Genomic DNA, 25,717 nt, shown 5'->3' on the forward strand with positions numbered 1-25,717 from the left:
AAAAGGCAACCTAAAAACTGCAGCAAAGCTCTTTGGTGATTTTAGTTGCCCTGTCTCACCCTCTCCCCAGGTTGGCCAGTCTTGAAAACTGCATTCCCCAACTGGTCCTTAGTTCTCCAGAAAGCAGAGCAGACCTCATTCACATATTACTGTGTATGTCTGTTCTAAACCTGTCTGAGAGATATTTGAAGGCTGGAAAAGCTGTGGGCATTGCTTGAAAACATTAAGCTAGCCAACAGCCCACAGCTGCCTGGGACCAAAGATTATTGTTGACACATACAACTGATTGCCTAGGAGGGAGAATTGGGGAGAGAGCTTCCTTGGGATATTAGAGTACTCAGATTCACCATATATTTGGGGAATTTAGGAAGTCACACACATGCCCAAGGTAAGATGCTTGCTCAAAAACTACCTTTGAAGACCATAAGCTTTCACTTTGGGCTGATCCCTAGGCTCAGTGCAAGCCTGGCTAAGGGCTGAGGGAGAGTACTATCTGCTAATCTACAAAAACTACAAAAGGTTTCTCTCTCTCTTTTTCTGGTTCCGGGTATTCAAGGAAATCTCCATCAAAACACTACCTGAACACAAGTTAAGAACAGTCTTCAGTGGCCACATATACAAGGAATACATTCTCTGTAAAAATAGTTGAATAAACTCATGAAGCAAATGGACTACTGTAGCCTTCAACAATAACAAAAAAAAAGTCAAACCCAGGACTATATAAAGAACTGCTACAACTCAATGACAAAAAGACAACATAATTTTTAAAAATGGGGTCAAGATGACAGCATACAAAAAGGTGATACTGGCATCCTGCCACAACCACATCAAAATTAAAACTAAACTAGCTCTGGCCACTGTGCCTCAATTGGTTGAGCATCATTCCATGCATTGATTCCTGTTGGGGCACATTCCCGAGTTACAGGCTTGATCCCCAATGGGGGACATGCAAAAGGCAGCCAATTGATATTTCTCTCCCTCTAAAATCAATAAAACCATATTTTTAAAAAATTAAAACTAAACTATAGAACAACCATTATTCAGAACTGCCTGAGCTCTAGCTCAACAGAAGTCCTACAAATAAGGATATAAATGAAGCCATATTCAGACAGGTAGGAAGGATGAAGATCGGAACCTGCTGGTCCACATTAGGTGTGGACCCATATGTGGGGGTTAAAAATCGGGAAGGACATTTCCACTGCAGAAGAGCAAGGAGTTCCAGACCCACACCCGGTTCCCCAGCCCAAGGTCACAGTGCCAGGAAGAGAAGTCCCCGTAACTCCTGACTGTGAAAATCAGTGGAGATTGTAAGACAAAGGGCTGATGGAATCCTAGGCACCTACTATCTTAAAGGCGCCAGGGACATACTGGGAAGAACTGAATTATCTGGTTTTAGGGATAGGATTGAAGGGGCAGTTTTCTCCCATACAGAAGTGCTGGCAGAGGCCACTGTTCCTTTGCTGAGTCTCCATCCATGTCCTCTCCCCAGTCCCCACCTCCCGGTGATGGCCTAAGGTCCTAACCCACCCAACTTGCAGCCCACCCAAGCCACTTCCAGTGGCTTTTCAATACAAATGGCCTGTCTTGCATCATGCTGTAACCTTTCCTAAAATCTCTCAAAGTTCACAAACCCTAAAAAACACATCTGGCATTAGCATGCCCCATGCCCCTTGCTAACTGGCCCCAGGCCCAGCACTAATGGAAGTGCTATGCATCAAATTCGACTGGCTGATCCTGAGTTATATCCTCTTTTACAAAAAAAACTGGTAATCTAGTGAGTAAAGGGGTTTCTCAAGTTCTATGAGCCAATCGAGCAAACTACTCAGACACAAGGCAGGTGGGGTCATTAGAACCTATAATCTACAGCCAGGTGGTCAGAGGCACAGATGATAACCTGGATTTATCACTGGCATGTGATTGGGGTGTGGGGTAAGGGGAGGAAATCTCATAGAACTGAGAGCCTTTAACCTCTGGGATCTGACACTGTCTCATCAACATTGAGTTGAACTGTAAGACACCAGCTGGGTCTGGAGAATTCCTTGGATATGTGTGAAAAACCTGTCCCCCAACGCCCCCCCCCCCCCCCCCCTCAACACACACACACATTGGAATTGGTGACCAGAACTGCTATGGTAACATATATATTTCAAGCCATCTAAAATTAGAATTTTTATTTTAAAATGTTGAAGACCATTAAAAATTAAGATTTCTAGTACTTAAGATTTGGAGAAGTAGTAATGCAATTTATTTTTTAAAAAACCAGATAGATATAAATTCAGGAAACAATACTCTGGTGTCTACCTCTTACCAGCATATAAATTTTCAATTAAGATAACAGGGTAGAAAAATACTTCGATCTTGGTCTATATATATTATTTACCTTTTGTTGATATAGTGAATCAAAGTATAAATAACATCTCGAAGAACGAAGGCCCAAGCTCCTCCTAAGCCAGTTTTTATATCTTTCAGTAATAAACTAACAAACAGGTGATATATTTTAAGAATTCTGTGCTTTTTATAAACATTATTTGTTTCTGTGGCTTGTTCACATATGGCTAAAAGAATTTTCTGATAGGAATCCTAGAAAATAAAGATACATTTTAGTAAAAACTTGTCAAATCACATATACTGTGGTATAATAAGTACATTTTGTACTCAAAATTGCAGAATTTAGTTTTGGGTCTGATATCAAATGCAAAATATTACATTAAGAAAATTACTATCTTAAACATAAACAACTATTGTCAATTTATTTAATTTTCATACACTGTAATTAAATAGCATATTTGCCCAGCTGGTGTGGCTCAGTGGTTGAGCATCGACCAGAAGGTCACAGTTTGATTCCCAGTCCAGACACATGCCCAGGTTGCAGGCTTGATGCCCAGTAGGGGGCATGCAGAAGGCAGCTGATCAATGATTCTCTCTCATTTTTAATGTTCCTATCCCTTCCTCTCTCTGAAATCAATAAAAGCATATTTTTAAAAATTATAGCATATTTTAAAAAAAATTCTGAGCCAATATATGACTAAAATGTAATAAAAAAATTCAGCCCTCATATGTGACACAATTCAATTAATACTGACAAGTAAAATACCAAGATATAAACTTGTGAATAAGTGTTTTTCTTCTTAATTAATTCAGTTGAATTTTCCATTTGTTTACTTTTTTTCTCCTTACAATGTACGTTTTCTGGCTGAAAACGAAGGAATTCTCGTCTCAGTTACTATACTACTAATGTATACTTACAGGGCTTTTGGAAAGAATTTCTAAAATGCTTTTAAACTTGGTTTTATGGCAACTGCTGATGTAGGCAAATGTTGCTTTAATCACATGCGATGGAAAATGAGGTGGATTAGGAGCAGGATCCAAATCCCTAAGAGTTATAGGAAAAGAGTCATCATTTTCAGAACAAACTAATCAAGAAAAAATAGACTTGTTGACAGACCAGTGAAATTCCAGAATAAAAGTTTAGATTATAATAACCTCAAATTAAAAAATTATTTCTCTACTGAAAACTATTTTTAATAAAATGACATATCACAGTCTATATTCATCAACCAGAGTATTTACATACCTTTACCTTCTAGGATTTAATCAGTTTTTAAATGATTTGCTTAAAAAATCTTTTATGAAGTTAATGGTGATCCCACAAAAGAGGTTTAATGTCACTCATTCTACTTCAGGTCTGAATTAAAGCTCTATGCTAGTACTGTAAACAGAATACTATTTAAGACACAGCAATCAAACATTATTTGTAGCACATGAAATTATATATATATATATATATATATATATATATATATATACACACACACACACATACATATATATATATATATACACATACACACACACACACTCTGGTAGATGGTATTATTATTTAATATGCCTAGCACTATAGGGCATACCAAAAAAATAAAGGATGCTTTCCAGCCATTTACAAAATCAAGCTGGGAAGATAACTAACATTCATGTACAACCAAGTGGGTTTACACATCCAAATTACATTGTAGTATAGTAATATTCTGATAGCTAAGAAGAGTGATAAAGAAAACGTGATCTAAAAACGCAAGTCATAGATAAGGAGAGGAGAACATAAAATAAAGTGTCATAAGGAAGAAAATTTGAAGAGACAACCAATGGCACAATGCTCAAATACTACAGAAACAATGAAGAAAAAAGCTCACTGAATGTGCAAACAAACAGGTCAATTAGAAAGGACAGTAATTACAGCAAGGCTACAGTAGAAGGAGATAGGTAATTACTTCAATTCAAAGGAAGTCATTTTTAAAGAAATAATTTAAAAGCGGAGTATGTGCCTAAAAACTGAAATAGACAATTGAAGGTGTCAACCAATACATTTGCCAATAAACTTCTGAAGTTGCAGCTAATTCTCTAAGTCTAAAATACCCATACCCTGATAAATATATGATGGAAAAAATTTAATTTAATTTAAAAATAAATTAAAATAAAATACCCATACCCTGAAAAGTCACAGAGGTCAGTGCTTTGGTTGGCACCAGCAGTCCCAGGTTCATGCAACGTCATCAGTAACTCTACCACAATCTCTGGTAAATTAGTAATGAATAAATGGTCAATCTGCAAGGACATAAAATTAATTAAGTTTTTATGTCTGTCAAGGGGCTCATGTTATTGCCTCATTTCCAATATTATCCAGTGACCATAGAAGGAAATAGATGGCCAAAGTCTATCTGCAAGACGTACACCTAACTCCATTTTTTTTCTGCTATGCAGCCAACTTATAAACTGAGAGGAAAGTAAAGAAACCACACCAAACAAGACTCCCTTAATATTACCCTTTAATTTTAAAGTCCAGAGTGCTAACCATTACACCATGGGACCCGCTGGGCCCTTTAATTTTAAAGAATCATTTTAGTCCAGCTGGCATGGCTCAGCGGTTGAGAGTTGACCTATGAACCAGGAGGTCACGGTTGGACTCCTGGTCAGGGCATATGCACAGGTTGCAGGTTCAGTCCTCAGTGTGGGGTGTGCAGGAGGCAGCCGATTGATGATTCTCTCTCATCATTGATGTTTCTATCTCTCTCTCCGTCTCCCTTTATCTCTCAAATCAATAAAAATATATATATTTTTTAAAATAATCATTTTAATTGATGAAGCCTTCAGGTCTACATTAAATTGCTCAATCTAATCATTTCCTTGACAACTAAATTCCCCACTAATATGTACTGCTCCTCAATCTGCATTTTACTCTTATTTGGGACTGCTATTCCACTAAGAAAACTTTACTAGTAAAAAGTCTCAGTGACTAGCAATAATCATCTCTTTGTTCCCTGCATGACTTCTCCCTTGGTTGATATCCCAAATTCTGAAGCTAGTTGCTACCTACACTTCATCATCAACAATAGACTAAAACCCAACAGGAGCAAACTCTTTGTCAATCACTTCCTACTATAGGTAGCCTTACAAAGAGCATAAATTCTCTACCTCATGGGTCTGCTACCTTACACCTCAGCCAAATGTATGAAAACTGTGAAAGTCTTGAGGATGAATTTATTAGCTCTCCAAATAAAGAATTATAGTGCTTTGAACTACAGGGCAAATGGCTGATTTATTTGATACACAAGGAGGTTTGAAAATATTCCTAATATAACAGAAATATTTTTTAATGTGACAAGAAACCTAATGTAAAAATCCTATCCTTTCCCTCTGGCTTACATATCATTGTCCATATCATCATTTCCAAGGTTTCAGCCCTTATAAAAATACAGCTTCATTTCAAAGTGTATCTATAATGAGTAAGGACAAATTGGCCAATCTAATTAACACCAGATGAAGCATGGCCAGTGTGGTTCAGTGGTTGAGCATCAACCCATAAACCAAGAGGTCCTGGTTCGATGCCATGGACCTCTTGGTTCATGGGTTGATGCTCAAGTAGGGGGCGTGCAGGAGGCAGACAAATGATGTGTCTCTCTCATTAATGTTTCTATCTCTCTGTCCCTCTCACTTCCTTTCTTTCTAAAAATCAATAAAAAAATATTACAAAAAAATTAGGAAAAATTAATGAATGTTTCCTTGCACATAAGATCCTAACTAACTTCACTAATTTCACTTGATTCTCTAATAAACCAGATTTGTAATCTTAGCTTTAGTATATATAAATTGTTCAGATGTCTAGCTATAGCTAAACAATCTCATGGTAAAGATTTTAGGCTTTCAACAATTAACAGTTTTAGAAGATGCAAAGACATAATAGTTGTACCAACACTTACTGACAAAAAAAAAAAGAATCTATAAGACTGATTCAGATAAAGCACAAATTAGAGAAACTAAGAAAAATTAACTGATGACAACTTCATGCTAAATTGAGACAAACAAGAATTTTAGTATATTTCTTTTACCAAGAAGCTAAGATATGAAGATTTAATGTAATAACTTTTCCCTCCTAGACTAATTCTGACTGAAAACTGCTATCGTTTGATCTGAATACATAAAGAGACTAGTAAGATCAGGCCTGCTCAGAAGTCTAAGCTAGGAGATTGGGTGGGAGTGAGTAGAGACAGAGTGTCCCTCATAAATTCCATTACCTCTGGTGTGCCAACATTCTGCTCTGACGTCACATTTGTCACCAGACTAGACTTACAACCACCTGACTGGTAATGGTCTACCTAAGTACCTTTGAGTCTTGCTGTTCCTTTTCTTGGTTCAACATATGTAACTGGGCAACCAAAAAAAAAAAAAAAACCCTCTCAAAGTTCATCCAATTATAATTCTTATGTTAACCAAATTTGGTTAGTCACCGTTACTTACACTGAAAAAAAAAAACTGAACTGACCAATCATCTTTTATCTTAAAAAAAGATTACTAGTGGGACAAAAGTAGGATACAGCTGTGAGTACATGAAACAGTTTATTCTTGTATTATTATTTAATTATTGTACTATTTTCCATAAGAACAACTGTAACCCTACTTTTGCCACACCCTGTATATGAGTTTTAATATAAGTTACCTCAAATAATTTTGAATTTATGTAAAATACTGTAAATCAAAAATTGTTAGATCCTTTTTTACTTGAGTCCATCTTATATCAAAAAATGAATATTTTATATATATACTAAATGGTTAGGATGCATCAGCAAGAAAGAAAAATTCTACCTTCATAGTACTTATAGTAGAGATGATTATAAAAAACAATGAACATAATTCCTAAGTAAATGATACCATATGTCAGAAGGTAGTTGTGGAAACAAGGAAGAGCAGGGTATGGAAATTTGGGGTTGTATTTTTCCTTGAAAAATGAGGGGTTTAATGAGATTAAAGAGGAAATAGGAAGATTCTTCTATACATTGTTCAGTATTGCTTGAATTTAACTTGCATTTATTATTACTGCAAATTATCAAGTGTAGCTCAGTTGTTGAGCATTGACCATGAACCAAAAGGTCACTGGTTTGATTCCCTGTCACGGCACATGCCCAAGTTTCCGGTTCGATCCCCAGTAGGGGCATGCAGAGGCAGCTGATTGTTGATGTTTCATCTCTAATCTAAGTTTCTATCTCTATATCTCCCTACCTCTCTCTCTAAAAATATCAATAAAAGCATATTTTTTTAAAAAGCCAATCAAAAGGAGAGAACACTACCACAACAATTCATGGACTGTCTATGCTAGATAGAGATTTCCACATATTAAGTTTAACTTCATAGATAAAGAGCCTTAAAATTTTAAAGTTACATCTCAGATCAATTAGGGGATAAAATGTAAGTAAAAGTTGAAGTCATACCTGTTTTCCTAGTAAGTTTTCATCTTTAAGCATATCATAAACTTTGGTAGCAGTCTCTCTTTGCTGTGCCATCCCACTGTCTCCTATACTCTCATAGGCAAAGTAAGGAAGAATATTAACAAGAATCTTTGGAAAACAGTCTATTAGAAGACACTTCCAATCCTTCTGAATATGATTAGCAATGGATTTCACCTCATCAAAATCACTTCTGATCACCAGGTGTGGAATCAAAACTTTATAACAAGATCTAAAATATAAAAAATTTAAAAAATGTATTATAAATAACTTTTCAAAGTAAAATTTTTATTATAGTTCTTAAGGAATAAAATTCTTTAAATAAATATTAGAATACTATTTTATCTAGCTGAAGCATTCTTACTGTAATTTTATAAATGGAAAAATGAAGTTAAGCACATTTTAAATAGTGACATTAAAAAGAATAGAGATCATAGAATATACTATCCTAATTCTATGATAAAAAAGTAGAAATTAAATTTATGTTTACTTCTGCATATAAAACTAGAGGCCCAGTGCACAAAATTCGTGTGATCAGGGCCAATTGGGGTTTTCTGGTTGCTGACCAGGGCCTTCTTTCGTTCCGCAGCACCCCCTGGTGGTCAGCACACATCATAGCGAGCGATCAAACTCTGGTCAGTTGAACTCCCGAGGGGACACTTTGCATATTAGGCTTTTATATATATGTAGATGATTGTAAAATGCAATGTGAAAGCAACTTATAAATTCAAAGAATAAATGTGAATATTATCGCCAAACTGTATAAGGACCACTGAACAATAATGTACAGTCTTCCCATCATCCTATGTACACATCACTCTTTAGTTGTTTCAAACCTTTCCATCTTCAAAATTTTCTTCTCTACGGTTAGAGTTAGCAAAATAAGTACTTTTACATTAAAATAGAAATAATAACTAAATGTCCTACAGTCACACAACAGAAAACAAAAACAAGGCAGAAATAACAAGTCACTATTAGTTTATCTTTCACTTTTCATAGAAAAGATTACCAAATGTTTAAGCTGAAAGAAACATTAAGATCTCCTTGTGTAACTCCCTTACTTTACAGATTAAAAAAATCAAGCCCCGACGAATGGCTTAATCAAGTCCCTACATGGCTTGTCTAAAGTCACATAGCTGGTAACTGGCACAGCTAGGACCAGATCCAAAGTCCAGGGAATTCCCTTCAATACACTTTCATTAAAATAAGCTGTCCTGCTTCTCATACTATAAACCTCCCACATCTGTACATGGGGGGCTAGAGAATAGGAGGTTAGGGGGGGAAGGGCTGGGATTGCCAAACAGTCACCTAATTTTAAGGTAAACATAGTTCACATGTAAACCTACCTATAGAAATCCCCAATGTTTGTGTAGTTTAACAAAATAAAAGGGAAAGCAGATAAGCTGTGTTCAGTATCTTGAAGATTTAGCCATTCCAAAACCAGATAATCCAAGTGAGAAGCCATGAAGTCTTCTAAATGTCTATATCCAAAAGTTTCAGAAACTTTTTCTAAAACCTATACAAATAAAAAAGAAGTCAATGCTTTAAGAAAATAGCAAACCAATGTTATTTAAATCCTTGTTAATATTTACTAACAGTATAACTTTAAGCATTCATTTAACTTTTCTATATCTTGATTTACTCATCTATAAGATGGGGATAATAAAAGTATCCAATTCAGCAAGACTAAATAAGAAAAATGTACTTAATATAATTAGCACCATGCCTGGCACAGAGCAAGTTCTTAATAAATGTTAATAAAAACAGAAAAAGTTGAAATTTTAAACATTTAATTATATTCCAAGGGAAGGTCTAAAGCAGGAATGGGGAATCTTTTTCTGCCAAGGGCCATTTGGATATTTATAACATCATCACGGGCCATACAAAATTATCAACTTAAAAATTGGCCTGCTATATTTGGTCAAACAATCAATTCACTCACACCTCATGCCTTGGTAGGGCCAGACCAAATGATTTCATGGGCCTTATATGGCCCATAGGGCAGAAGTTCCCCACCCCGGGTCTAAAGTAAAATAATTCTTCTTCTCAGTCCTAAACCCAAATGAGAAAATACTAAACACTATATTCCACTTACAATAATAATTAGGTGATGCAATTGTATTTTTTTTTAAAGCAACTTATCTTAATCCTGAAAAGTAAAAGGTTAACTTGTCTAAGACTGATTACCCACGGGTTGGCCTACTGCAAAGCTCCATGGAAACCAGGTTGTCAGGATGCTGAATGGGATAGCAGGCTACTGAGCTGTCACCCGTTCATCATATAAAAATCTACACCGGAAGGGCTTGGAACTTCCCAAACCATGAATGCTGAGGTAGTAGACCAAGTCAGGAATGAACATTCTACAACACTGTGCTGATGAAACTGCAAGGCTAGACCCTGGTCTTCCTTTCCTAATCATGCAACTTAAAAGCTCTAAAATTTCATGCCTGACTCTGCTAGATCCCAATGCCCTGCCCCAGAATCAACCAGGCAGAACACTCACTACTGCTGTTCTCTCTGTGTTTCAGTCAATAAATGCTATTACAGAAGGCCTGGTCTGCATGACAACAGGTCATTCACCCTTGTTAGTTTAATGAATACCTGTGAAATGTTCTTGAATTGAATGCAAGAAATAATAACAAGGTATACAAATAAATACACTATTTTTCAAACACATTATTAAAAAATAAAACTGTCTCTAAGTTTTTTGTAAGTACCACTTTAAAATTCTAGTTTAACTTTTTTAATTGTTTAAAAGTCACCCAAGGAAGATTATAATAAAAAATATTCATCCACATGTACCTTTTTAATGAGGTGAGGTTCTAATCCATTATCTTTTACAGACTTGCATAGGGCAAACAAAGCTTGTTTTTCACAGACAGGACTACAGTATAAAACCACAGCCATCGTCATCAGTAAAACAGCTTTTCTATTATAAATCTCATCCAAAAGTTCAGGGTTCTCAGCACTGTGGGACTTTATAAATATTTAAACATTACAAATAAACCAGTGAGGATAAAATCAAAGTATACTATGACAACATTTGAGCAGGCAATGAACAGTTTTAAATCCTACAGTGACAAAGCTCAGAGTAGAGATTTTGAGAAAATATCAGTTTCTAGAGTGTCAAAGACTGCTTTTGATTATGGAAAGAATTGCTAAACATTTCAGTGATGTATAAAGCACATCAAAGAAAAAAGAGAAATTCCAAGTAGGTGAGAGAGATTAAAAGTTCCTCTTCAACTACCAAGTATACTTCATAAGATGTTTATGATCATTACAACAATATATACTTCTTCATATTTTTAAAAATATTTTCATATCTTTACCAAAAGGATAGGATAACACATCCTTCAATAGTTATAATATCCCTACAAATATGTACATTTTTTTATTAGCTATACTTGATAGAAGTTTCTCTTCACATTTAGAAAAAAACTGCTACTCTCTGATGCTAGCTTTGGTTTTTGGTACAAGAAAAAGTAAGGATCTAATTCCTTTACTAAATGGCAATCAACATGCTCAAAAACAGCTATGAGGTCAATGAGTCAACTCCACCTATTCCTTGTAAGAGATGGATCTACAGACTCGCTAACATCCTAATTCAAAGTCTACTTTCCTTTTACTGAGAGCCAAACTCAACATGCTAGCTGCCCTCTCAAATGTATAGAAGAGCCCTAGCTGGTATGGCTCAGTGGATAGAGCATTGGACTGTGGACTGAAGGGTCCCAGGTTTGATTCCAGTCATGAGCACATGCCCCGGTTGTGGGCTCAATTCCCAGCAGGGGGCGTGCAGGAAGCAGCCAATCAATGTTCTCTCTCATCACTGATGTTTCTCTCTCTCTCTCTCCCTTCCTCTCTGAAATCAATAAAAATATATTTAAAAAATAAAATAAAATGTATAGAAGATCAAATTCTTTCTATCAACATGTTCATGACAGTATGCTTCTATCAATGATGTCAAAGACAGACTCTGCTTTTTTGAAAGGCTGTTACAATGTTGATTCATAGTGTGCTCTCAAATGTAAAACTTCTTAGGTCTTTATCTAAATGAATTGTTGTCAGGTCAATATTTTCCCTTTTTTCACATGACAGGCTGATTTTAAAATGTATAACATACATTATCTCTATTAATTTTACAATATTTAAACTCATTTTTCAAATCTATTGAAATATTTTACTAAATTCACGTTCTTTACACAACTGTCCTTTTCAGTCTTGTGCTATCAAAGACTAGAAAGTCATTTAATTAACTGCCTCATATAGCTTTTACAAACAAATTAAAGCATAAATAAATCAATAAATTCTAAGCCTAGAACAATTTTCATTTTAAGGAAAAAAATCATTATTCTACAGAGAAATATGAAAATCAAGAGGTTCACTAAAGGACACCATAGTAATTTGATATTCCTTATTTAGAACATTTTTCTCAATCCATTTCTTCCTTTTGTTACCTGTTCTCTGAACTAGATTTTGTCCAGCTCTTACCAAAAAAAAAAATGTTTAATAAAAAAGAAAACCATTTATACTCCTAGAAAATTCAGGAAATTGTTTTCCAATAAAAATGCTACATATAGCCCTAATTGGTTTGTCTCAGTGGATGGAGCGTCGGCCTGTGGACTGAAGGGTCCCAGGTTCGATTCCAATCAAGGACATGTACCTTGGTTGCGGGCACATCCCCAGTAGGCGGTGAGCGGGAGGCAGCTGATGGATGTTTCTCTCTCATTGATGTTTCTAACTCTCTATCCCTCTCCCTTCCTCTCTGTAAAAAAATCAATAAAATATATATTTTTTAAAAATGCTACATATAAGTTGAATCAAAGGAAATTGCCATTATTCTACTAATCCTGACCAATAAATACAAATATTTCAATCAGTTCATAGTTGTTTTAGTCTTTTTTTTTATTGTTGACATTATTACAGATGTTTCCCATAATCCCCACCCTTTTCCCACCTCCACCCTTCCTGCTATAGTCAAACTTTATACTGTAAACTATTAGATAGAAACTGTCTTGGGCCAAGGTTGGTAGAGTAATATATGGTATGTTTATAGAAAGTATACAATAATAGCAAATACACATTACTAAAATTACCACTGCTCTCATTCCTTCCTGAGCTCTCAGGTACGCATTTTCAAAAGCTGTTTGCTGAAGCTTCAAAGGAAGTGCTTTCAATAACGTGGAAGAACCTGCTTGTTTCATATCCTGAAATAACCTTTAAAAAAAAGTGAAATAATGTTTTACCTGAAACCTTACTTCCTAAAACATATTACAGGACAAAAATAAATCACTCTTTGAGACATCCTAATAGGTCTTCTTTCAAAAGACAAGAAAATATGAGTGCACTTAAAAGAGGTTAAGATCCATTGCTGAATAATGGAGAGTCTTTACCATATACTCCATTTTCCCCTAGAACCAAAAAGGGTCTCAAAGACCTTCTAGCTTACTGTCCAAACCTGAATTGGCCTGAACTCAAAGCACCCAAAAAAGGAAAATTGTCCTCTGGTCAAATGCCAATTAGAAGGAGCCACAGACTCTTACTAGTATATTAACCTGTCCTAATATTCAATCATCCTAAAAGTAAATAGTTTAATGTCTTGATGTTCCACTTAAATATTTTCTTATGTGATGGAAAACAGTTGATCAGTGCCATTTGCAAAAAATCCTAGTATATTTAAGGACAACTCTTCAATCAATTTTGTCCTTTATGCTCTTTTAGTATCAAGACTTTTAAACTTTTTGGTGTTCCTCTGATTCCTCCAATTTCTTTAATTTCTCTTAAAATGTCCAATTTAGATATCTAACAAGTAAACACCTAAAAAAGAAATCAACAAGTGCAATGTTCATGCCATTCTTGAATTTATACATGTTTGAATCTTGAGAGATTATGCAATGCTACTACTACACTGCTTTATTACATTCAACTTATGATCCTCTATAACTTCATCTTTTTTTAAGCTCTTTTAAAAAATGCTTTTATTAAAGTATAGTTTGCATACAACATTACAATAGTTTCAGGTGTAAAATATAGTGACTCAACATTTATATACCTTACAACGTGACCATCACACTAAGTCTAGTAACGATCTGTCAGCATGCAAAGGTATTACATTATTATTGACTATATTCCCTGAGCTGTGTACTATACCTTCGTGGCTTATTTATTTTATAGCTGGAAGTTTGTGCCTCTTATTCCCCTTCACCTTTTTCATCCATCCACCCCCCTCCCCTCTGACAACTATCAGTTTTTTCTTTGTTTCTTTGAGTATAACTTCAGGGCTTTAACTTCAGTATATATTTTCTATCGTCTAAGACTTGAAGTAAAGCACACATTCATTAGCAATCCTTACAATGCACTATGGTTTACTGAAGAATCCCAAACCTGAGGAGTTAGACACAATTTTATTTATACAAACATTATTGTCATCATATTCAAACTTTGGACACATTAGGTTATCTAACCCATATAGTGATGTGATTGCTGGAGCAATTTCTTTATAGTGATTTTTAATTATTGGTCACTTACATGTGAACAACACAGTTACTCAAATGATTTTCTGCTTTACTGTTTTTAAAGTATAATGTAATTTTTTTCAATACTCATTGATTTTTAGAAGTTATTAGACACCTATTAGCAAGTATTGTTTTAGGTGCTAAATCAACAGACAAAAACAATGCCATCAGGATCTTATATCCTGGGTAGTAGACAAACCTCATTCAACTCAACCACTTACTAGCTCTGTCTCACTGATCAAGCTACTTTATCTCTTTAAGCCAGAGAGTTTTCATTTGTAAATTGGAGAAAATAATGGTATCTAAGTGAGAGAGTTGTTAGAATTAAAATAAAATATAAAAGCCAGGCCCAGCTAGTGTGACTCAGTAGCTGAGTATCAACCAACGAACCAGAAGGTCACAGTTCAATTCCCAGTCAGGGTACATGCCCGGGTTGCAGGCTTCATCCCCAGTGTGGGGCGTGCAGGAGGCAGCCAACAATGATTCTCTCTCATCATTGATGTTTGTATCTCTCTCTCTCTCTTTCTCCCTTTTACTCTCACTCTTCCTATCACCCTCCCTCTCCCTCTCCCGTCCTTTCTGAAATCAATGAAAATATCCTATCTAATAAAAGACAAAAAGGGTAATTAACCATATCTCCGCTACGCTTCCCATTGGCTAATCAGGGCGACATGCAAATTAACTGCCAACAAAGATGGCGGTTAACCACCAACAAAGATGACAGTTAATCTGCATACGTAGGCACAATGATGGGAGGTGAAAGGGAAGGACGGAAGAAGCCGTCTGCCGCTGACAGTGATCAGAAACCCAGGTGGCAGGCAAGAGCCGGGTGGCAGGATAAAGGCAGAGAACCCGGGCTGCCTTTGCCCTGCGAGAACTATGCAGCTGGGAGAGGGGCGTGGGGCCGCTGGGAGCAGGGCAGGAACTTCCCGGGGTTTGCGTCAGGCAGCGGAGAGCAGGGTGCAAACTATGCAGCCAGGAGAGGGGCGCGGGGCCTCTGGGAGCGGAGCGGGAACTTCCCGGGGTTTGCATCAGGCAGCCTGGAGCAGGGCGCGAACTATGCAGCCAGGAGAGGGGCAACTGGCCACTGGGAGCGGAGCGAGAACTTCCCGGGGTTTGCATCAGGCAGAAGTTCCCGCCCTGTAGCTGCTTGCTCATTCACTTACTCGCTCATTCATTCACTCATTCACTCATTCATTATTCACTCACTCACTCAGCAAACCCTCTCACGTCCCTGGCACCAGGCCAGGCACTGAAGTTGAAGCAGGATAAGACAGAGCTATGTCCTCAAGATGTTAGTAATTCAGTAGGGCAAAGCAGGCACATGAACAAGGCAATTGTACGCACAGATGCAGTGTACTGGGTTCAGTGAGGGCTGTAACTAACACCGACTTTGTTCTCTTGATAAAATGGGGTCTCAGGAACCAGGCTGCCCCAAGCCTGTAGGCCTGTGCCTAGGCCAGGAGTGGCCGGGGTCCTGGAACATGACAGAGGGTGTAGGTCGGGCTGAGGGGTCTGGCCCCACCCCTCACCTTCACCCCCGAGTGCACAAATTTTTGTGCACCAGGCTACTAGTCCTATATAATAAAAGGCTAATATGCAAATCAACCAAACAGCAGAACGTCTGGTCACTATGACACTCACTGACCACCAGGGGGCAGATGCTCAATGCAGGAGCTGCCCCCTAGTAGTCAGTGCGCTCCCACAGGGGGAACACCACTCAGCCAAAAGCCAGGCTCACAGTGGGCGAGTGCAGTGAGCGCTAAGGATGGCCTACTGCTGGCTTAGGCCCGCTCCCCTTGGGAAGCGGGCCTAAGCCATCAGTCAGACATCCTCCAAGGGCTCCCGGACTGTGAGAGGGCACAGGCTGGGATGAAGGAATCCCAACCCCGCTCCCACCCTGAGTGCACGAATTTCATGCACTGGGCCTCTAATATATATATATATATATATATATATATATATATATATATATGTATATATATGTGTATATATGTGTATATATGTGTGTGTGTGTGTGTGTGTGTGTATGTATGTGTGTATATATATATATATATATATATGAAAAAACATAAAAGCCAGGCATACAGTATATGCTCAATAACTATTAGCTTTTTAAAAAAATTACAGTTGACATAAATGATTAGCTATTTTTAATATCGCAACAAGTAACCCATGACTATGCTAGCATTGCATTGATATCTGCAGCATTCCAGACATTTCATAAATATTTGACTCATTACCTATTGATTGATTCTGCAGCCAACATGCGAACTTGGTGATCATTATCAGCAAGAAATTGTGGAAATACTTCATTTACAGAAAAGGTTTTTCCCGCTGAATTAAGAATAGCCCATTCTGAATAAGGATCAGCCTATGGGAAAAGAACAACTTAGGTTAAATACGAAATACTAAGAAAGAAATCACCCATTAACAAGCAGAAACAAAGGCTGTTTTTAAAATTCATGGAAAACTTTCTAACACTTAATGTGGAGTAACTCACCTCAAGCAAAGTTTTCAGGCATTTTACTAGTGCCATTCTTACAGAGAATGTACATTTCCCCTCCTTGATTAATTGCCTGAAATAAAGAGTTTCAATGTCAAATAATTATTGCAATAAAAGCACAGTAAAAAAAAATCACTTCCAAAATTTCTTTCCATGCTAATTTTAATCATTATGTGGCACATGCCAATATTCTCATCTTCCAAAAAGAATTCCATATAAAAGAAATGCTTAGTTCATTTTAATATATATTGTTAGATTTTTATGAGTATGTCTGATTTAGCTATCTTACTTCAGCTAACCATGTTATAATAATCTTAATTTAAAGGGAAACATTTTTAAGTCTTTGTTGTTATATCAAAAATTTAAAAACCATTTCTATTTTGATTCTGAAGTCCTTTACAGTCAAATGATATGAGAGCTCTAAATTATATATATGTGCTACTCTATAAGTATCATAGTGTTGTCTCACACTATGATTATATACATGAAATAACCGATACTGATAAGGCCAATTCCATTGATTTCGACATGATGTACTTTTGCTTTATTCACCATACATGTCAAACTATTAAGTGATTCAAAATTTGCAGGGAAATACTAAACAGACTTTAGAAAGCCAAGCCTTAAGAAAAATACAATGTAGTTCTTCAAGAAATTAAGGGGAAAAAAACACAAATTACATTTACTATTGTTAAAAGAGTATGTAATTACAATTAAGGATTAGAAGAAATCACTAATGCAGAAATGTAAAAGTTACATCTGTATCAGAAGAAGCAAAAAAAAGAACTACACAGAATAATCTGTACCTACCAAAATGCTTCAATAACTGTTAGAAACTGTCCTTGAGCATCCTTTGTGTTCTCAGAATCCATACTGCCTTGACATAGGTTCCCCACTAAATGAATGATGTGGTTTAAAATTGTTTTACAAACTTCTTGGTCACGGCGATATAAAGAACACAATTTGCTATGGTGGAAAAAGTTTAACTTTATAAGCATAACAGAACACATCAGTTAGTTTATAAATTTTAAGTGAACATAACATGGTTTTAATTGCTTACGATAGTGGTTTCAGAAGTTCAACAACATCTTCCATTGGCAAAGGATATTCTTCTCCAGGAAGCTCCTTTAAAAGCACTAGATACTAGGATAGTTGGGTGGGTGGAGGGTAGGGAGTGAGAAATCAATTGTTTTTAAACATGTCATTTACTTAAATAAGTATATATTTAACCACAAAATCATATATTCATACACACAAGACCAGTGATTTTCTTTAAAAGGCAGTATAGTAAAAAAAAGAAAAAAAGCAATTGAGGTCAAACAGAGCTGGATTCAAATCCCAGCACAACTTATTACTTGTGCGGTTAAAAAACTTGCAATGTCACCCAGCTAGTGCTGCTCAGTAGTTGAGCACCAATGCAGGAACCAAGAGGTCACCAGTTCGATTCCCAGTCAGGGCACAGGCCCAGGTTGCATGCTCGATTCCCACTAGGGGGCTTAGAGGAGCCAGCCAATCTATGATTCTCAAATGAACAATATTTCTATATCTATATTCCTCTCCCTTCCTCTCTATTTAAAAATCAATAAAAACATTAAAAAAACAAAAAAATTGCAGTCATCTGAGCCTTTGTACTCTCACCTGTAAAATGGGGATATAGTATTTATTTAGCCAGATTACTGTGAGGATTAAAGAAAATGAATGTAAAGATCTAACATTTATTGTAGGAATTCAATTAATGATAGTTATTAATTGCTGGGTTAAGTGCCTGAACAAGAATCTAAAACTATATTGTTTCTAACCTCGCACGTACCTTAATTAGAAGAAATATTTTAATATTGCTATTCACCCTTTCTCTATAATAGATTTGTCAACCAAATTCACAATCAACAATGACAGATCGAAACACACGGGTGCGATTGGTGCCAGCGAGCGCTTTACATATAAATATAGATAAACTTGCTTAATTAGACCTGCTTTCTGATGTAGCTAAACTTTTTCCAGTCCAATGAAGCACCCCAACTTCTCTTTCAGGTAATTGTCAGCAACACAGCAGCAAATTATCAACACAAAGCAGATTATTATTGTAGATCATGCAGGGAGAACAAAGGGTAAAATATTTAACTGCAGCAGTGTTTGACTATAGTCTGTGCAGTAAGAAAACCTGAAGTCATTTTCAAGGTCCACCATTTCTTACTTCTTTTCAGTCGGGTCACGTTTCTAAGCTTTCTAAATCTCCATTTTCCAGGTAATGAATAGGAAATAGGATTCCACTGAATCTCCTATCTGCCTATTCCAGGACTTCTGTGAGGATCAAATGAGATGAGGCACGGGAAAATGCTTCACAGACATTTGGTTAAATTGTAAAGTGTTTCCACCTGGCTATAAAGCAAGTCGTGTTCCTAGGCCAGTGATGGCGAACCTTTTGAGCTCGGCGTGTCAGCATTTTGAAAAATCCTAACTTAACTCTGGTGTCGTGTCACATATAGAAATTTTTTGATATTTGCAACCATAGTAAAACAAAGACTTATATTTTTGATATTTATTTTATATATTTAAATGCCATTTAACAAAGAAAAATCAACCAAAAAAATGAGTTCACGTGTCACCTCTGACACGCACGTCATAGGTTCGCCATCACTGTTCTAGGCTGAAGAAAATCCAATAGGGAAAGGAAGCTAGTTGTTGCTATGTGACATTATTATCCGGTGCCCACAGCCACTGTTTCTGGGATGGACTGGGCTGTAGGTTGCATTTTGTACCATAGGGTCTTGGCAGCATTGGCTGCAATTTGGTGGGCTGTCACTCCAGGGTGGTGACGGGGCCTGTATCCCACTTGGGGAAGCCTATTGTTGTTTCGTCAGCGCCAGCTCTGCGTTGCCATTTCTCTGTAAATGGCCAGTGCTTGTCACAGCAGCTCCTGTGTTGAGCATCTGCCCCCTGCTGGTCAGTGCATGTCATAGCGACCAGTCAGGCAGTCGGATACTTAGCATATTAGTCTCTTATATATATAGATTACTTTTACATTCAGAATCTGTGTTTCTTGGCCTAATTTAAAGAACTTATAATTAAGTATATCTTAAGATAATAAATCTACCTAAAGTCAATCCAAGTTTTAATGTTTCCGTGTCTACTTACATTTTTTTCCAAGCACTTTAAAGGAAAAAGTGTATTTTATAACTAGTCTCAGATTCATTTATCAAGAAAGCAATTTCAACACTTTACAGGTACTATGTGATTCTGATGTCAATCTATTATCTTCAGCAGCAATGCCAGACAGAACTATAAAGAATCTTCATTTTACTTAACTCACCATGTGTAGGTGGAGAGATTTAGTAAGATCTAGTATACTAGGGTCAATTAACATTAACAATTTCTTCCGAATATCAACTGCTCTAAATGACACAGAACTGGTCTGAGCAGTGGTTACACCTATGCACAAGAACTTGAGCATGTCTAAAAAAAGCAGATCTTGTTTTGACAGATGTTCCTCAGCTAAGGGATTCGTGGCACCTAGAAATAAAAAGCACTTATTAAAACTAAGAGCAGGGCACAACAGCCACACACAAGGAACATTATTAGCTCAAATAGCCTCCCCTCTATCAAGAAAAAAAGGTTAAAGTATATGGTGAAATCAATTAAACACTAAAAGCTTCAAAATTCTTCATTAAAGGTTACCCCAGGATTCTATCATCAAGAAATGATCTATGGAAAAATCTATATGGACATTCAGTGCAGTACTATTAATTATAAGAAAATAGAAAAGAAATCTAAATTTCTAACAGAAAATAATGGTCAAGTAAATTATGTTATGTATGTTAATTGGGATACTATGAAGCCATTAAAAAATATGCTCATCAATTCAAGCAGCTCAATGAAAAAAAAATGTTTATAATTAATGTTAAAAAATCAAGGTGTAAAAAAGACGTAAGAATGTCAATGCTAATTACAATTTTCAAAAGGTCTATAGACAAATAACAGAAAAAGTTTAAAAGGATGGCATTATGGGTAATTTATTACTCTCCTGCTTTCAATTTTCAAAAAAAATCTATTATATGATTTTCTTTAGTGATTATTTTAATTTTCCTTATGAAGAACAGAAAACTAATAAATTCCATTAAAATTAAAGAATCTAAAGGGTACAGAAAAAAACAATCCTAATAAACTTTACCAAGAAATAAAAAATAAAATGAGCATACAATTGGTATCAATGAGAATTTTTGTAATGTAAAATCAACATGAAGAAATAAAAGAAATCCCACAAAGTAAATATATATTTACCAATAATAAGCTGGCTCTCTCCAGATTCATTTGCATCACTAACACTACTAGCAGGGTAATCATTAAACAGACTCATGGATGACTGATTCTCCATCTCCTTTACATTTTCATCAGTGTCATCTTCCACTGATTCTACTTGTCCATAGTCAAGTGGCTTTTTTATAAAGGAGACCTTCAAAAGAGAAAGAAAGATGTTTTTTCAAGTTGGCTTCTTTCCAAAGCACATTGTAATTAAAATTCACCTAATCATATGGCTCAAGATTCATATGCATGAACACTGCAGGATTATTTCTATTAAATGTCCAACAACAGAAAAATGGATATAAATAGTAATGTCTACCTAATAGGATAATATGCAATCTTTACAAAAAATTTCTTACACTAAGAAATTTTAATACTACTCAAAATTGATAACAGTGTGGAAAAAGGTATAAACTGATATGATTATTTTGAGGACAATTACTATATCCATCAAAAACATAAAATTCACATTCCTTCTGAACAAGTAATTTCATTTCTAGAATATCTCCTTCATCCTTCATAGGTACAGATATAAGTAGACAAAACAACCTTTACCACAGAAAAAAAATAGAAACTACTTAAAATGTTAATTAAGACCCAATGCACTGGGCTTCCAGTCAAGGCAGAGGTATAGATAAATGCAATACTCACATCCTCCCAGGAGCACATCAAAATTACAACTAAACTCCAGAACAACCATCACTCAGAATCACCTGAAATCTAGCTGAACAAAAGTCTGTATAAAAATATACAGAAGAAACCACATTGAGACTGGTAGAAGAGGTAGAGATACAGAGGGATCTAGTCCCACACACGTGTTTTAAAAATCAGGAGGATATTTTGGCTGTGGAGATCCCCCTGAGGAGTGAGGGTTCCCAGCCCCAAACCAGGCCCCCAAACCCAGGGTTCCAGTGCCAGAAGACAAGTCCCCATAACTTCTGGCTGTGAAAACCAGCAGGGATTGTAGTTGAGACAGAGCACTGCTGGAGTCCCAGGTGTTCCTCTTAAAGGGCTCCACTGCAAAAACTTTCTCAGATTCACTTGCTCTGAGCTCCAGCACTGGGGCAGCAGCTCAAAAGGCACCAGGGACATACAGGGAGGAACTGAATTGTCTGGATATGGGGCGAAGACTGGAAGAGTGGCTTTTACCCAGACAGAAGTGCTGGCAAAAACCATTGTTCCTTTTCTGAGTCCCCTCCTCCCGACCCCGCCACCTGGCACAGGGCCCACAGGCAAGCACCATATCAGAGCCTGATTAACTGTTCACCCCACCCTGGTGAGTCCCTGAGACATTGCCCTACCCACCTTGTGGGCCCATCCAAGCAACTTCCAGTAGCTTTTCCATACAAGCAGCCTGTCTTGGCTCCTGCTGAGAACTTTCTTAAAATCTCTCAAAAGTTCACAAACCCTACCTCAACCAGCAGGATCTGGCCTCGGCATGCCTCATACCTTCTGCTAATGGTCCCAGGCCTGGCAAGAGCAACAGCTGGCCCCTGTTCACAGCACGGGCTCTCCCCATCACCTCCAAGCCCAGCACAGGTAGCAGTCTTCTGCAGATAGCTCTGCAGCTCATGCTGGGTGGCCCTGGGCAGGATATGGGTGGCAGCTGACTTTGGTCTGCACCTCCCAGAGGACTCCAGAGCTAGCGCACTAAGTGGACAGTGTCAGACAATGCCAGAACACCACCCAACCACCTCTATCAGCGGCACACTCAAGGTGAGAACTAATCAGGCACCAGAGCCCCACTAAAGCAAGTCCTGCTCCCTGGGGTTGGCCCCTACATAAGAGCTTTTCCATTGTAGTCATGGCCAGTTGTAGCCAACCGGCCTTGGGGTAAATACCTCCCATTGATGTGCCAACAACAATCAAAGCTCAACTACAACAGGAGGGGGGTCACATAGCCAAGACACGGCACACCTGAAGTACCCAGCTAAAATGACCAGGGAGGCTGTGTCACTAGGCCCTACAGGACACCTACTACATTAGACCACTCTACCAAGATGGGGACATGTAACAGCTCTACCTACTACATAGAAGCCAGCACAGGGAGGCAGCCAAAATGAGGAGATAAAAAAACATGTCTCAAATGAAACAATAGCACAATATCCCAGAAAAAGAACTAAACAAATGGAGACAAGCAATACCAGGTGCAGAGTTCAAAACACTGGTGAAGGATACTCAATGAACCTAGGGGAAGAACAGATGAATTAAATGAACTTTAATAAGGAGAGGAAATATAAAAATGGAAATAGCAAACATAAAGAAGAACCCAATTAAAGATACACAAACTGAAATGAAGTTACTGGGAATCAACAACGGAGAAGATGAAGCAGAGTAGCAAACCAGCAACTGGAAGATAAAGTAGCAAAAAACACCCAATCAAAACAGCAAAAAGAAAAAGAATCCAAAAAATTGTGGACAGTTTAAGGAGCCTCTGGGACAACATCAAGCGTACCAACATTCACATTATGGGGGTGCCTCCCAGAAGAAGAGAGAGAGCAAAGAATTGAAATCCTATTTGAAAAAATAGTAACAAAAAACTTTCCTAACCTAGTAAAGAAAATAGTCATAGAAGTCCAGGAAATACAGAGTCCCAAACAAGATGAACTCAAAGAAGTCTACACCAAGACACATCATAATTAAAATGCCAAAGGTTAAAGACAAAGAGAGAATCTTAAAAACAGCAAGAAGGAACCCATTAGTTAGCTACAAGAGAGCTCCCATAAGACTGTCAGCTGATTTCTCAATAGAAACTTTGCAGGCAGGAAGTAGTGGCTCAAAATATTCAAAGAGATAAAGCAAGGACCTACAACCAACATTACTCTACCTAGAAAAGCTATCATTTAGAATGGAAGGATAAAGAGATTCCAGGACTAGGAAAAGCTAGTTCATCACCATCAAAACAGAATAAAAAGAGATAAAAAATATGAATAATAAAATGGCAATAAATACACTCAAACCTCATTTCTTGAACATCTCCCATCTTCAAACAATTTGGGTTTCAACCAAGTTATTCACAGCAAAAATGTCCCAATTGTTAAGTTTTGGTTTTCTACCTGACAACCCTTTCATGCTGATACCTCGGCATGACAAAAGGAATCTTTCAGGCAGCAAACAAAGAAGAGAATGCTTTTGTTGCTGGAGAAAACAAGGATTAGCACAATTTTAAAACAGAAAGAGGCCATCTAGAGTGCTAATGTTGATAAGTGTGAAAGAAACAAAGATCATAGACAATTAAAGAGGCAGGAAAACTGTTGTTGGTTTGGACAGATGAAAAGCAGTTAGCCAGTGACAGCCATTTCTTGGAAGCAGTAATATACAGACAAGCAAAGATACTGTATGCAGACCTGAAAGACATCCCTAGACCAAATGCTAAAAGTGATTTGTTTAAGGCTAACAGGGAGTGTTTTGATAAATTTAAGAAAAGAAGTGTTTATTTATAGATTAAACAGTACATTAGACATGTACTATATATAAGAAAGGCTAAAGAAGAAAATCATTTGGGGGGTCTGAAACAGATTAATTCAATTTACATTATTTCTAATGGGGAAAAATGATTTGATTTTCGAATAAATCGCTCCTTGAACAACCTTCCGGAATGAATTAAGTTCAAGAACCAAGATTCCATATCTATTAACAATTAATTTTAAAAATGCAAATGGACTAAATGCTCCAATCAAAAGACAAACGGGACTCACTTCACATCAAAAGACACATATAGACTAAAAGTATAGGGATGGGAAAAAATATGTTATAAAAATAAAGACAAACAAAAGAGCTGGGATAGCAATCCTTATAACAGACAAAACAGAATTTAAAACAAAGGGTATAACCAGAGACAAAGAAGTACTCAGCAATTCCACTTACGGGTACTTATCCAAAGAAACCAAAAACACTAAAATGAAAAAACATATGCATCCATATGTTCCTTACAGAATTATCTACAATAACCAAGATATGAAAGTCAACTAAGTGTCCATCAAAAGATGAACAGATGAAGTAAAAGTGGTGCATGCATACAATGGAGTATGAGTCAAACTGAAAAAAAGAATGAAATCTTGCCATCTGCAACAGCATGGATGGACCTGCAGATATTGTGCTGAGTGAAATAAGCCAGACAGAGAAGGACAAATGCCGTATGATTTCACTTATATGTGGAATCTAAAGAACAAAATAAATGAACCTGAACAGAAACAGGTTCATAGATAGAGAACACTTTCACAGTTGCCAGATGGGAGGGAATTGGGGAGATGGGGGACAAAGGTGAAGGGATTAAATACAAATTGGTAGTGACAGAACAGTCATGGAAATGTAAAGTACAGTGTAGAAAATATAGTTAATAATATTGTAATAACTATGTATGGTGTCAGATGGTACTAGATTTATCAGGGTGATCATTTGTAAGTTATATAACTGTCTAATCACTGGGTTGTACACCTGAAACTAACATAATATTATAACATAAAATATAATTGAAAAATTTTAAATTACTTTTAAAAAAAGATCTGATGGGTTAAAACTACATATATACCATATCCATATAATAAAATATCAGGCAACTGCTAAAAAAGTGGAAGGTGTAACACTAAGCAGTGACATGAAAAAGTGACCAAGATTTATTATTAAAT

At 36.7% G+C, this 25,717-nt stretch overlaps 1 protein-coding gene across 4 annotated transcripts in view; it reads right to left on the reverse strand.

Moving 5' to 3' along the window:
• The window catches only part of ATM (ATM serine/threonine kinase), a 126,761-nt gene that overhangs the window by 67,860 nt on the left and 33,184 nt on the right, over positions 1-25,717 (reverse strand). For all 4 annotated transcript variants that reach the window (XR_011472865.1, XM_070425974.1, XM_070425973.1 and 1 more), the window contains 13 exons: positions 21,069-21,240; positions 20,101-20,300; positions 17,851-17,933; positions 17,601-17,756; positions 16,788-16,863; positions 16,528-16,658; positions 12,866-12,986; positions 10,575-10,748; positions 9,119-9,288; positions 7,758-8,004; positions 4,484-4,599; positions 3,247-3,373; positions 2,381-2,580 (listed from right to left, as the gene is read on the reverse strand). Coding sequence is in view for 3 of the 4 variants with exons in the window: in XM_070425974.1 (XP_070282075.1) it covers positions 2,381-2,580; positions 3,247-3,373; positions 4,484-4,599; positions 7,758-8,004; positions 9,119-9,288; positions 10,575-10,748; positions 12,866-12,986; positions 16,528-16,658; positions 16,788-16,863; positions 17,601-17,756; positions 17,851-17,933; positions 20,101-20,300; positions 21,069-21,240 (1,973 nt within the window). In the remaining variant the exon portion in view is untranslated. The remainder of the gene's footprint in view (positions 1-2,380; positions 2,581-3,246; positions 3,374-4,483; positions 4,600-7,757; positions 8,005-9,118; positions 9,289-10,574; positions 10,749-12,865; positions 12,987-16,527; positions 16,659-16,787; positions 16,864-17,600; positions 17,757-17,850; positions 17,934-20,100; positions 20,301-21,068; positions 21,241-25,717) is intronic.

Source organism: Myotis yumanensis, unplaced genomic scaffold (genome assembly GCF_028538775.1).
Source record: "Myotis yumanensis isolate MYYU_CA2020_CCGP unplaced genomic scaffold, mMyoYum1.0.hap1 SCAF_10, whole genome shotgun sequence".
In the NCBI taxonomy this organism is placed as follows: domain Eukaryota; kingdom Metazoa; phylum Chordata; class Mammalia; order Chiroptera; family Vespertilionidae; genus Myotis; species Myotis yumanensis.